This window comes from Mugil cephalus, chromosome 17 (genome assembly GCF_022458985.1).
Source record: "Mugil cephalus isolate CIBA_MC_2020 chromosome 17, CIBA_Mcephalus_1.1, whole genome shotgun sequence".
Lineage (NCBI taxonomy): Eukaryota > Metazoa > Chordata > Actinopteri > Mugiliformes > Mugilidae > Mugil > Mugil cephalus.
The window spans coordinates 16,520,632-16,534,770 of record NC_061786.1 but is presented as its reverse complement, the minus strand read 5'-3'; the positions used below and the strand labels follow the sequence as shown (position 1 = coordinate 16,534,770).

At 39.8% G+C, this 14,139-nt stretch overlaps 1 pseudogene and 3 gene segments (V, D, J or C); 3 read left to right on the top strand and 1 right to left on the bottom strand.

Moving 5' to 3' along the window:
* Positions 1-2,329: 2,329 nt before the first annotated feature.
* Positions 2,330-3,049, top strand: LOC125024134 (annotated as a pseudogene).
* A 451-nt stretch (positions 3,050-3,500) lies between these two features.
* On the top strand, positions 3,501-4,113 carry LOC125024139. The segment is given in 2 exon segments: positions 3,501-3,627; positions 3,803-4,113. Coding segments are annotated over 2 exon segments (351 nt in total).
* A 1,310-nt stretch (positions 4,114-5,423) lies between these two features.
* On the bottom strand, positions 5,424-6,490 carry LOC125024140. The segment is given in 1 exon segment: positions 5,424-6,490. A coding segment is annotated over 1 exon segment (312 nt).
* Positions 6,491-10,633: 4,143 nt separating this feature from the next.
* Positions 10,634-11,244, top strand: LOC125024142. The segment is given in 2 exon segments: positions 10,634-10,820; positions 10,913-11,244. Coding segments are annotated over 2 exon segments (384 nt in total).
* Positions 11,245-14,139: the final 2,895 nt, after the last annotated feature.

The window sequence follows — 14,139 nt, the reverse complement described above, 5'->3', positions numbered from 1 at the left end:
TTTTGAGTGATGGAAACACTTTTTTTCTCTGTGCTCGTGTCTCTGTCTCACATTCAACACATATTCTTCTTTTCTGTCAGTTTCCATGATCTATTTCTGTCCTCAGACTCTGCTAATGGAGACATTTGAATTCTTTTAGACCTCAGCAATACTTTTAACACGGCTGAGAACTTCTCTTCCTCTCCTCTACCTCTACAGTAGACCTCTTAGATCCTCAGCACAACTGCTACAAAAGTCACATCTATTGCATTAAGTGTGTGTGTAAATAATATTTAAATAAATGACAAAGATGATGATTTTATGAAATATCAGTTTATTCTTTCATGTGCATGAAATTTTATCAGCATTTTTACGATAATTGTTAAAAAGCAGAATCGTGGAGAAATGAAAGGACGGTCGCGTGTTGAGCAAATATGAGAAGAGAGAAGATGTGCAGCTTGATGAAAGTATCAGAAGCATCATTTCCAGACAGGAAGAGTTGCTGAAGCTCTACTCTGAGCAGCGGTCAGGCTCCAGGGTTTGAGTGACAGGGCTCTGTCCATTCAGACTGGCCTCACAGCTCACTGAGCCCGCCTTCCTCCACTGGTCTGCAGTGAGGCTCAGGGAGCTGCTCCAGCTGTAGTGGCCGTCCCCCCCCAGGACCTCCACGCTGCGGGACACCCCCGAGGACCTGCTGCTGCCCCCCACCTTCCAGCCCAGACTCCAGGTCGAGGGGGAGCCCCCGCTGGCCAGACACACCAGTGTGGCACTGCTCTGCTGCAGCTCCTCTCTGGAGGGGGGGAGGACGCTCAGGGTGGGACGCACCACACCCACTGGAGGAGAGACACAAATACAAAGGAGTCAGGATGAAGGCTGCTAATAAAGGAAGATGACATTTCTAGTAATTTATCAATGAACCACAAGAACTTGTGCCGCTGTTGGACTCATAAATCTCTCAGTATCAGACCATCAGCCTCATGATTCAAGTGGAAATGTCACTAAAACATCAATTAATATTAATCATTGATGACGTCTTCATATCTGTTTCACAATGTGTGACAGTGAATAACTCATCTCTGGGATGATTTTCCATCTTTAAACTGACAGAGCTCAAACATTCATGTGAAGACAGTTAAAACTTTGACATCTGTCTCTTTCACTTCCTTTAAACAACATGTGAAATGAATGAAGCGTGAACACCAAGGTGATCGGCATTTTCTGATGAAATGATATTTATCACTAACTGAAATCCACATCACACTTTAATCTAAAAACTGTTTCTATGTTAAAAATGGATAAAAGAAAATAACATTAAACTACTGATGTTACGTTTTGAGTCTTACAACTTGACATCGATCACATGTTAATTTAAAACATTTTAAACAGAGAATAATTCAAAGTCATCGTGAAATAAAATATTAGAAAACTAATGATTTATTATGATCATTTCAGTTACTATATACTGAGTTAATATTGATCTCTGTCCAGTTTCTTGTCACAGTTAAAACATTGGATCAGTTTTGTTAAATAACGAAAAATGCAAAAACAAAAAATCAATGAACTCAATCACATTCTCACTAAATATAATAAGGATTGTTACAAAAGTAAGAAGCTACAACGAAAAAGGTACTTACAGTCAACCGTGAGTTTGGTTCCTCCACCAAAAGTCCACCACAGTGATACAAACTCATTAAGAGGCCGTACAAAAACCTCCTGCTCTGAGAACAAACATCTGTCCTCTGAAAAAACTCTGATTCTTCTGATAACACAGCAAAAAATACACTTTTGTGAATGTGTTATGATGTGTAATCACATGGATGTTGAAATCATTTTTAAAAAGTCATTGTATGATTTAAATGTAACTTTACTTTTCTACAACTGAAAGAGAAACCTCAGTCTCCTTTTAGAAATGTCATTGATTCCTAAATTTAAATCAGCTGACACATGATTAAATGTACATGATACTTTTATCACAATGTTTTACAACAAATGATGAATTATGACTAAAACTCTATATATGATCTTCACTCTGATGAATTGAATGTTAGAAAGTAGAAATACAAACCACAGTGAACACAAACTCATCCTTAAATCCTTAGTTGTGTTTGTGATGTAAATATTTTCTTGTGTTCCATTCAGATCATAGATGGTTTAAATCCAAAGAGTATTTCTCCTGATGTTGTGTCCCTGGTTGCCTTCAGTGTGTTGAGAGCAGAGAAATGATTTCCATAGAGAGGAGGCTTTGCATGGTCAGCTGATCCTCCACTCAACTGAGAAGGTTTATAGTCCTGTGAGTTCAACACTGCAGGACTCAGATCTGTCAGTCAACACAGCAGAAACCACAACCACCATGACTCTCATCACCATCCTCATCTGGACGCTGGCCTGCTGCTGCTTCACAGGTTCATTCTCTCAGCAACATTTCACTCATCATGTGCTGCCTTTTCTCTCATTTATTTCTGCTGAGAAATCAATCATTTGTTTTTGTCTGCAGGATGCAGTGGTCAGGTGACTGTGACTCAGCCTCCAGTAAAGACATCTACTCCAGGATCCACTGTCACTATGAGCTGTAAAATCAACCCAAAAGCTCATGTGTGGTCAGATGGAGACAGTAGAGTATTCTGGTATCAGCAGAAACCAGGACAAGCTCCAAAGTTGGTCATCAATCTGGGTAAAAATCCAACAAGTCTAGATTTTCTGGTACAAGTGATGGAGTGAACGCTGCTTTGACGATCAGTGGAGTTCAGACTGAAGATGCAGCAGTTTACTACTGTCAGAGTGCTCATGAAATAAACAGTGCTTATGTGTTCACACAGTGATTTGTCGTCGTACAAAAACCTCCCTCAGTCAGACTGCAGAGACTCTGAGCTGTTACAGCAGGAACCGACTGCAGCTGCTGAAGAGGAAGAGACTCTGACACAGAGCTGACAGTAACCTCACCAAGCACTAAACACACAACCCAAACAACTTCATTCAATTCATGGTTATTTTATAAAACACGCACATAAAAAAGAAATTACCAGATTAAGCACTGAAGTTGCTCACAGATGACAAGTTAAATCTCACCTTATTCAATTCCTGTGAGAGAATGATCAAAGTTTAAGTTTCAAGTTTTTATCTTCTTCACAAGATCAATAATCAAACTTCATAATATCGCTTATCGACATTTATTTACCAAAGCAGAGACACTGAGGAGTTGTAATGAATTTAAACTCATGGTTTTTGATGAGTTTAGTGCGGCACAGTGAGTGAAGCCTCAGGCCACCGTATGAAAACCTTTTTCAAACACTTTAAACTCAGACATGACAAACCTGCAAATTAAACAACAATTGCATTGTGCAGTGTTGTACAGTGTCCATTTAGACTCTGTCAATAACTTTAACAGGTTTTTTTAAAATGATTCATTTGATCTGGTCGCTGATGTAACTCTACTGACAGATGATTTCATTTTGCATGTGACAAACATGTTTCCCTCCTCACTCAGACACAGGTATCTGTTTGACTACGCAGGCTGTGTTTTGAATGACTGCTGTGCTTCACTGCTCCTGAAGCAGTTTAATAAGACGAAGCCCAGAGAAACATCTCTGAAACTGAGATGAATCAGAACCATGATGTTCCTGCTGATCACGCTGCTGCTCGCACTTCAAGGTGAGACGTACTGTGTTTCTTTCATGAGCCGTTCTCTGTTAGACTGGAGTTCAGGCTTTTAAATGAAAGTTGAAACGTGTTGATCTGATCTGATGGTTTGTTGTGGAACGTTTTACTTTACATCACACTGTCAATTAAATAAAAACATGTATTTTTTCTTTTTTTAAATGTCTAGGATCAGATGCCAGTCCATCTGTGACTCAGACTCCTGCATCAAAGTCTGTTCGTTCAGGGGAGACGGTCTCTCTGAGCTGTACAGCCAGTACAGGTGTTGATAGTGATCTCAGTTGGTACCTGCAGAAACCTGGACAGCCTCCTAAACTACTGTTTTATCAAGTCAGCGAACGTGAATCTGATACTCCAAGTCACTTCAGCAGCAGTGGATCGCAGCCTGAATTCACTCTGACAATCAGAGGAGTTAAAGCTGAAGATGCAGGAGATTACTACTGTATGGGAGTGTATGCTGGCCCAGTGTTCACACAGTGAAATAGAGTCGTACAAAAACCTCCCTCAGTCACTGTTCTCTGAGATGCAGCTGTGAGTTTCTGAAACAGACTCTGACACGGACGACTGGTCCACTGAAGTCCACACTGCAGATATAGAAGAGTAAACTAACAAATATCTTCACTACACTTCAGTTATTAATTAGCTCTTAACTAATGAGACCACACCTCAGTGCACATGAAGTTTATTTTGACCAGGTGAAGAAGAGGGAAAGGTTGGAGATTGTATGAAGGGTGTTAGGAGATTCATTCATTCATTTTCTGTAACTTGGATGAACCATAGTACAGAGACAGACCTTTGAAAGGTTTTAAATGACATCAGATGTAATTCAGATAACTATAAACTCACAGTGTTGGTGCTGCTGGATTTAACCGCCACCTTTGATACATTAGAACGTCACATTTTGATAAACAGACTCAGGCACCTGTTAAGCCTCTCTGGTTCTGTTCTTAACTGGTTCATCTCTTTCCTCTCTGACTGAAGCTTCTTCATAAGTCTGGATACCTGTTCCTCAGGAACCTATGAAATTGAGTGTGGGGTTCCCCAGGGGTCAATTCTAGTCTACTACTCTTTTTAATCTTGACATGCTTTCCTTGGGACAGTGGTTCTCAACCTCTCTGGGTTCCTGGAACCCTGCATATTTTCTTTCTACCCTGAGGACCCCCATGATAATAATCTTTTTGATCATTATTTGTATTTTCCTCCTCACTAACTCTGGGGTGCTCAGGTTCAAACTGAAAAGGCTGAATAGACGCCATTTTTCTTGCTGTAGAGTCACAACTGTGGTACCAGTGAAATGACCGAAATGAGAAGAGGGAACATTTGATGTTATTACCCAGAATGCATTGCGACTGAAATGACAGCGGTGACCCATGAGTCAAATTATACTTTCAAATTTCAGAAAAATTAAGACATCAAGGATATTTTCTGACTCACATTAGTATGATTGACACCAACATTAATCTTATAAAGTCAGCGCTAACCTGAACATGCAGGTTGATAGTTTTCCCACAACACCTTCCTGCAGTTGTTTCAAGATAAGAGCATTATTAATAAATGAATGGTGTATGTATGGCCACTGAAACAGTAGTGGCCTCATAATTTGAAACGGATGCAGATGTTAAGTTTGTGTTATGCAGTAACTTTGAACAATGCAACCGGGAGAAAGATTTTTCAAACAATGACTTCATCAAATTACAAGTCATCCTCCACCAAGATTAGTATCAGTTAAAGTTATAGAACTCTTTAACATCTTCCCTCTCACCATCAAAAAGAACAAACACTTCATCATCTTATTTCTCAGAGCAAGCTTTATTAGCATCAACATGACAGTTATTAATCACACTCTCATCCAGCTGCTGAGCTACACACACGACTCTCTAAGCTGTTGTCGTCCTCCAACACTTTACAGCAGTGTTGTCGTCTGTCACACGAAGCTTTATTTCCCTCTACAAACATTAAAACTCATATTGGATGAGAACAACAGGTGTGTTCCTGCTGCCCCCCCACACAGAGCTCCTGTCCTGGGCTCCATCCAGCACCTCTAGCCCTTACACTGGCTCCTGTGGAGGGACTGGGTCTGTTGGTGGTCATGATGGGAGACCTTGCAGGAGTACAGCTCTCCTTCCATCCAGCGCTCCCGGCTCAGTCTCAGGGTGCTGCTGCTGCTGTAGCGTCCGCTCTTCTCCTCCTCTGAGCTGGTCAGGACCCCCTCTGTCACCTCCCTACCGTCCACCTCCCAGCTCACCACGGCTCCCTGGGGAGAGTAGCCGCTCAGCAGGCAGGCCAGCGTGGCCGAGCCCCCAGAGAGCTGCTCAGAGGTGGGGGAGAGCAGAGACACTGAGGGCCTGACCATGGAGCCAGCTGGAGGAGAGCAGAGACACACAAGGAGCAGATTAACTTCCACTGCAGGACAGACAGCTGGACACGAGACACTTATGATCCATGACAGAGGTTAACAGCTCTGTGGATCAGCTGTGTCAATGAGACCGTGATCACACAGAGGAGAAATGGGAGCAAGAGAAAGGATTTCAGTCATAGAAAATAACTTTATCCACTTTGATGGTTTAAAGTCTGAATCTTCCACAGTTTCTCACATCTTCAATTAGTCCGACATGAAAATATTCACTATATCTAAGGTGTAAATGTGAAGACAGTAGACGGTAAATAAACTCTATGCTGAAACTAAAATGTGTGGACTCAGTTAGAGGACTGTCATCTGTCTGTTTCACTTCCTTCTCAGCACTGAACCAAACCAATGAAGTGGAAACTCAAACTAACGGTAAAGTGGATTCACAGAGAAACTCACTTGTTTATTTCAAGACACTCTTATGAATTTATATTCATTATTTTATATTATTATTTTATTTTATATCAATTTTAGAAATTAAATTGGAATATAAATCATATTTGAGTTTTTTAATGTTGGATTTCAACACTGATAAATTGAACAACGACAGTTTATGAATCAAATGTTTAATTACAAATAAAATGCTGGAAAGCACTAGTTATTTGACAAATATTGAACTTCAACATCATTTACAATACTACATGAATATTATGTTACTATACTGTATTATATTTCTGTTCTCTTTTTATACCAGTATTCATTTTCCTACAGTTAATAAAACAGGAAATTATTTAAAACATCTAAACTACACCGAAAAAATTCTTATTTCATCACATTCAGAAACAGTGTTTTAAAAAATATTTTATATGATAGAAATGAGAAAATTCAGGTACTTACAGTGAATGATGAGTTTGGTTCCTCCACCAAAAGTCCACCACAGCGATACAAACTCATCAAGAGGCCGTACAAAAACCTCCTGCTCTGAGAACAAACATCTGTCCTCTGAAAAAACTCTGATTCTTCTGATAACACAGCAAAAAATACACTTTTGTGAATGTGTTATGATGTGTAATCACATGGATGTTGAAATCATTTTTAAAAAGTCATTGTATTATTTAAATGTACCATTACTTTCTACAACTGAAAGAGAAACCTCAGTCTCCTTTTAGAAATGTCATTGATTCCTGATTTTAAATCAGCTGACACATGATTAAATGTACATGATACTTTTATCACAATGATTTACAATAAATGATGAATTATGACTTAAACTCTATATATGATCTTCACTCTGATGAATTGGATGTTAGAAAGTAGAAATACAAACCACAGTGAACACAAACTCATCCTTAAATCCTTAGTTGTGTTTGTAATTTAAATATTTTCTTGTGTTCCATTCAGATCATAGATGGATTAAATCCAAAGAGTATTTCTCCTGATGTTGTGTCCCTGGTTGCCTTCAGTGTGTTGACAGCAGACAAATCATTTCCATAGAGAGGAGGCTTTGCATGGTCAGCTGATCCTCCAGTCAACTGAGAAGGTTTATAGTCCTGTGAGTTCAACACTGCAGGACTCAGATCTGTCAGTCAACACAGCAGAAACCACAACCACCATGACTCTCATCACCATCCTCATCTGGACGCTGGCCTGCTGCTGCTTCACAGGTTCATTCTCTCAACAACATTTCACTCATCATGTGCTGCCTTTTCTCTCATTAATTTCTGCTGAGAAATCAATCATTTGTTTTTGTCTGCAGGATGCAGTGGTCAGGTGACTGTGACTCAGCCTCCAGTAGAGACATCTACTCCAGGATCCACTGTCATTATGACCTGTAAGACCAGCCAAAATGTAGGAAGTTGTAGTAGTGGTAGTAGTAGTGGTCAGTGTATGTTCTGGTATCAGCAGAAATCTGGACAACCTCCAAAGCTCCTGATTAAATATGGAAGCACACGTGCATCAGGAACACCAGATCGGTTTAGTGGCAGTGGAAGAAACTCTGACTTCTCTTTGACCATCAGTGGAGTTCAGACTGAAGATGCAGCAGTTTACTACTGTCAGAGTCTTCATTCGATAAACAGTGCTTTGGTGTTCACACAGTGATTTGTCGTCGTACAAAAACCTCCCTCAGTCAGACTGCAGAGACTCTGAGCTATTACAGCAGGAACCGACTGCAGCTGCTGAAGAAGAAGAGACTCTGACACAGACCACTGAACACAGAGTTGACAGTAACCTCACCAAGCACTTAACACACATTTACACTCACATACAAACATTATTAAAAAAAATCTGAAACTTGTATAATGATGTAAAATTTTCAGTCATCTAAATATGAAGCCATCAACCAGGTAGTTTATCTTGTTAAAGTCTCCAAATGGGGATCAAACACAGACCAGCATCATATGATGATTTACCTTTTATTATGAGACATTGAACATTTGTTGCGACCATCATAATTTTAATTAGAGAAATGGAAACACTTTTTTTGTCTTTGCTCTTGTCTCTGTCTCACATTCAACACATAATCTTCTTTTCTGAAAGTTTCCATGATCTATTTCTGTCCTCAGACTCTGCTAATGGAGACATTTGAATTCTTTTAGACCTCAACACTACTTTTAATACGGCTGAGAACTTCTCTTCCTCTCCTCTAACTCTACAGTAGACCTTTCAGATCCTCAGCACAACTGCTACAAAAGTCACATCTATTACATTAAGTGTGTGTGTAAATAATATTGAAATAAATGACAAAGATGATGATTTTATGAAATATCAGTTTATTCTTTCATGTGCATGAAATTTTATCAGCATTTTTACGATAATTGTTAAAAAGCAGAATCGTGGAGAAATGAAAGGACGGTCGCGTGTTGAGCAAATATCAGAAGAGAGAAGATGTGCAGCTTGATGAAAGTATCAGAAGCATCATTTCCAGACAGGAAGTGTCACTGAAGCTCTACTCTGAGCAGCGGTCAGGCTCCAGGGTTTGAGTGACAGGGCTCTGTCCATTCAGACTGGCCTCACAGCTCACTGAGCCCGCCTTCCTCCACTGGTCTGCAGTGAGGCTCAGGGAGCTGCTCCAGCTGTAGTGGCCGTCCCCCCCCAGGACCTCCACGCTGCGGGACACCCCCGAGGACATGCTGCTGCCCCCCACCTTCCAGTCCAGACTCCAGGTCGAGGGGAAGCCCCCGCTGGCCAGACACACCAGTGTGGCACTGCTCTGCTGCAGCTCCTCTCTGGAGGGGGGGAGGACGCTCAGGGTGGGACGCACCACACCCACTGGAGGAGACACACAAATACAAAGGAGTCAGGATGAAGGCTGCTAATAAAGGAAGATGACATTTCTAGTATTTTATCAATGAACCACAAGAACTTGTGCTGCTGTTGGACTCATAAATCTCTCAGTATCAGACCATCAGCCTCATGATTCAAGTGGAAATGTCACTAAAACATCAATTAATATTAATCATTGATGACGTCTTCATATCTGTTTCACAATGTGTGATAGTGAATAACGCATCTCTGGGATGATTTTCCATCTTTAAACTGACAGAGCTCAAACATTCATGTGAACACAGTTAAAACTTTGACATCTGTCTCTTTCACTTCCTTTAAACTACATGTGAAATGAATGAAGCGTGAACACCAAGCTGATCTGCATTAACTGATGAAATGATATTTATCACTAACTGAAATCCACATCACACTTTAATCTAAAAACTGTTTCTATGTTAAAAATGAATGAAAGAAAATAACATTAAACTACTGATGTTACGTTTTGAGTCTTACAACTTGACATCGATCACATGTTAATTTAAAACATTGTTAAACAGAGAATAATTCAAAGTCATCGTTAAATAGAATATTAGAAAACTAATTATTTATTTTAACATTTCAGTTACTATATACTGAGTTAATATTAATCTCTGTCAAGTTTCCTGTCACAGTTAAAACGTTGGATCAGTTTTGTTAAATAATGAAAAATATCAACAACAAAAAATCAATGAACTCGATCACATTTTCACTAAATATGAGAAAAAAAGTTATAAAAGTAAAAAGCTACAAAGAAAAAGGTACTTACAGTCAACGGTGAGTTTGGTTCCTCCACCAAAAGTCCACCACAGTGATACAAACTCATTAAGAGGCCGTACAAAAACCTCCTGCTCTGCAAACAAACATCTGTCCTCTGAAAAAACTCTGATTCTTCTGATAACACAGCAAAAAATACACTTTTGTGAATGTGTTATGATGTGTAATCACATGGATGTTGAAATCATTTTTAAAAAGTCATTGTATGATTTAAATGTAGCTTTACTTTTCTACAACTGAAAGAGAAACCTCAGTCTCCTTTTAGAAATGTCATTGATTCCTAATTTTAAATCAGCTGACACATGATTAAATGTACATGATACTTTTATCGCAATGATTTACAAGAAATGATGAATTATGACTTAAACTCTATTTATGATCTTCACTCTGATGAATTGAATGTTAGAAAGTAGAAATACAAACCACAGTGAACACAAACTCATCCTTAAATCCTTAGTTGTGTTTGTAATGTAAATATTTTCTTGTGTTCCATTCAGATCATAAATGGTTTAAATCCAAAGAGTATTTCTCCTGATGTTGTGTCCCTGGTTGCCTTCAGTGTGTTGAGAGCAGAGAAATGATTTCCATAGAGAGGAGGCTTTGCATGGTCAGCTGATCCTCCAGTCAACTGAGAAGGTTTATAGTCGTGTGAGTTCAACACTGCAGGACTCAGATCTGTCAGTCAACACAGCAGAAACCACAACCACCATGACTCTCATCACCATCCTCATCTGGACGCTGGCCTGCTGCTGCTTCACAGGTTCATTCTCTCAGCAACATTTCACTCATCATGTGCTGCCTTTTCTCTCATTAATTTCTGCTGAGAAATCAATCATTTGTTTTTGTCTGCAGGATGCAGTGGTCAGGTGACTGTGACTCAGCCTCCAGTAGAGACATCTACTCCAGGATCCACTGTCACTATGACCTGTAAGACCAGCCAGGATGTTGTCACATATAGTGGTAATCAGCTTATGTCCTGGTATCAACAGAAATCTGGACAAACTCCAAAGCTCCTGATATATTATGGAAGCACACGTCAATCAGGAACACCAGATCGGTTTAGTGGCAGTGGAAGCAACTCTGACTTCTCTTTGACCATCAGTGGAGTTCAGGCTGAAGATGCAGCAGTTTACTACTGTCAGAGTTACCATTATATTAACAGTGCTGTTGTGTTCACACAGTGATTTGCCGTCGTACAAAAACCTCCCTCAGTCAGACTGCAGAGACTCTGAGCTGTTACAGCAGGAACCGACTGCAGCTGCTGAAGAGGAAGAGACTCTGACACAGACCAGTGAACACAGAGCTGACAGTAACCTCACCAAGCACTAAACACACAACACAAACAACTTCATTCAATTCATGATCGATCAATTTGGAAATCACTAAGATCTCCTCATTTAACAATACAAGAAAAAGTTGCTCATATATGATATTTTAAACCACATGTGATTCAATTACATTGAGAGGAGGATCAAAGTTATGTTTAAGTTTTAACTTTTGTTTACAGTCTATCTCAGGGTTGTCACACAAAGACAGACAACTATTTAGACGATGTAGAATCACCAGTTAGAGAACCCACACAGACACAGGGAGAACATGCAAACTCCACCCAGAAAAGAGTGAGGGGTAGAGTTTTCCTCCGTCATTTATATCACAACTAGAGGATAAACAGCTGAAGATCATATAAAGAGTTCGATAATATGGTGTTTCCTATTAACATAGAATACTGAGCTACAGCATCAAATTTAAAGGTTTATTTCCATCATTTGTTTGTTACCTTGTTACAAGTAACTGTTCATTTATGTCACTATTTATCCCGTGTATGGTCTTCACTTTTAGGACCCTTTTGATATTCTTCGAGTCAAATTGACCTGGGACATATTTAGGGTGTTAAAAACAATTCTAACATAAAATTTTACTTGATAACCACTAACATATGTTGTCTTTATCTCATTTTCAAACAATTGAAATAACATACATGTTTAATGATTGCAATCAGTCTCTACTAGAACACAATTAACAATGGAAGCGTGACTACTCTTTTTGTCATAAGGCAAGCATTGTAGTCAAGTATGACCTCTGGCTTACGGTCCACTCTACTACTTACTGCTCCATCCCTGTGTAGAGTGCTCATGAGCACCACATTTTTTCCTTTTTTTGGTATGTAAGATACCAGGGCAGTGTTGGCTGTGAACATGAATTTGGAGGAATGGACTGGCCTTTTCTTCACAGTTTGAACCTCAGGTGGAAGCTCCATCCTGTTTTTCTGGACTGTTCCAACCATTGTCAGCTTTCTTTTGGGAAGCTCCTGTCCCAGGCTGTACGATGTAAAAAAAAAAATGTCACAGGTAATGTTGTGGCCACTGAGACCTTATGACATATCTAGCACCACTTGTGTCCCCTGGTTTCTTTCAGCAGCTCCTCCTTCCAGCTTCCCTGTATAAATTTGCATGTTCCATGCATAAGATGAAACAGCATCACAGGCAGCCCAGATTTTGATGCCATACCTTGCTGGTTTTGAGGGCATATACTGCCTGAAAGGGCAGCGGTCTCAAAACCCCACAAGCCGTTCGTCCACAGTTACAATGGGCCCAGGATTATAAAGACAGGGAAGCCGGTCCACCCACTGGTCCCACACAGTGCAGATTGCTGCCAACTTGTCCCCCCGTCGTCTACCAGTTCTTGATTCCTGGTTGTCAAATCTGAATACATGGAAGCTCTTCAGAGGCATTGTGGCTCTAAAAATTGCTCTATGTGCTGTGTGTGTGTGTGTGTGTGTGTGTGTGTGTGTGTGTGGGCATGTTTCTGTGTGTCTCTGTGACAGCAGGTCAAAATAACCCGAAGACCATATGAAGGATGTAAATGTGTGGGGTATAGTAGCATGTGTGCTATTTATTTTGTTTGTTTGTTTATTTCTTTATACATGTTTATCACAGAAAATAAGCTAAGGCCTTTGAGTTTCAGGCCGACAAAATGTCTCCTTGTACCATTTTTCTTCTTTTAATAATCTGAAACGGGTCATTTTGACCCGAATACCATACAAGGGTAAAGTATTTGCTTGATATTTTATTTTATTCTGTCGATTTTGTACAGTTGAGTCTGTTATTATTCTTTATATATCTAAGTGATTTTATTTGTTGTTGCACTTTATTGTTGCACTAGAAAGTATTGTTGCAGTTTTGTTGAAACCAAAAGTAATGAACCAAAATTTATGATGTTTGTGTATTTTAACTTATACACAGTAGTTTTGACTGTGCATGCTGTGGAGCTGCAACAGAAATAAACTTCATTACACCTGAAACAGCGTAATTTCAGCATGTAACACATACATGTGAGAAGACATGTCAGACTGACAATAGGACAATCAGAGCTGCAATGACTTTAAAGTAGGTGTGTGCATGATCAACAATCAGTATTACTGGCAGAAATACAGCAAAATCTAATTGTGTTTAGGGCCCATGGAGGCTTGGGCCGGCTCTGTCCTCACTTATTTAATATAAAGCAGCGTGTGAGTCAAGCCATGTTTTAAGGTGAGCAGTGAATGTGGAGTAGGTACGTATGTCTCCAATTTGAGTAGGTCATGAGCTCCAGTCCTGAGTTGATCTGACAGAGAAGGATAGTTGAACAAATCTGCTTTTTCTGACGGGGGCTAACAGGCCTCCGGTCCCTCTTGTGGTTTTGCTTATTACTATTTTTTGTTGGATTTTGAGTGAGTAAAGAGAGGGAGGAGCTGTGCTGTGCAAGATTTTGTGGACAAGGCAAAGGTTTTTGTATTTTAGACAATACAATGGTGAAATGTGTTTGGTCTGTTATCTAATATCTTGATTCATGGCAGCATTAAACCTGAGATAGTAAACAGTCAAGCAGCAGCTACACACAGATTAATGTTTCTCTGTCAAGTTGTAGATAAACTGTGGAGACTTCAGATTTTGTTCAGATTCAACAAACCTGACATTAATCAGTGAGATTCAGAGGAGTTTAACGGTAGATTTTCTCACATTTAGAGACATGCTGGATGGTTGATCCTCTTTCTGGTCTTTACTCTAAACTAACAACTTGTGTCTCTGAGCTAAATCGTG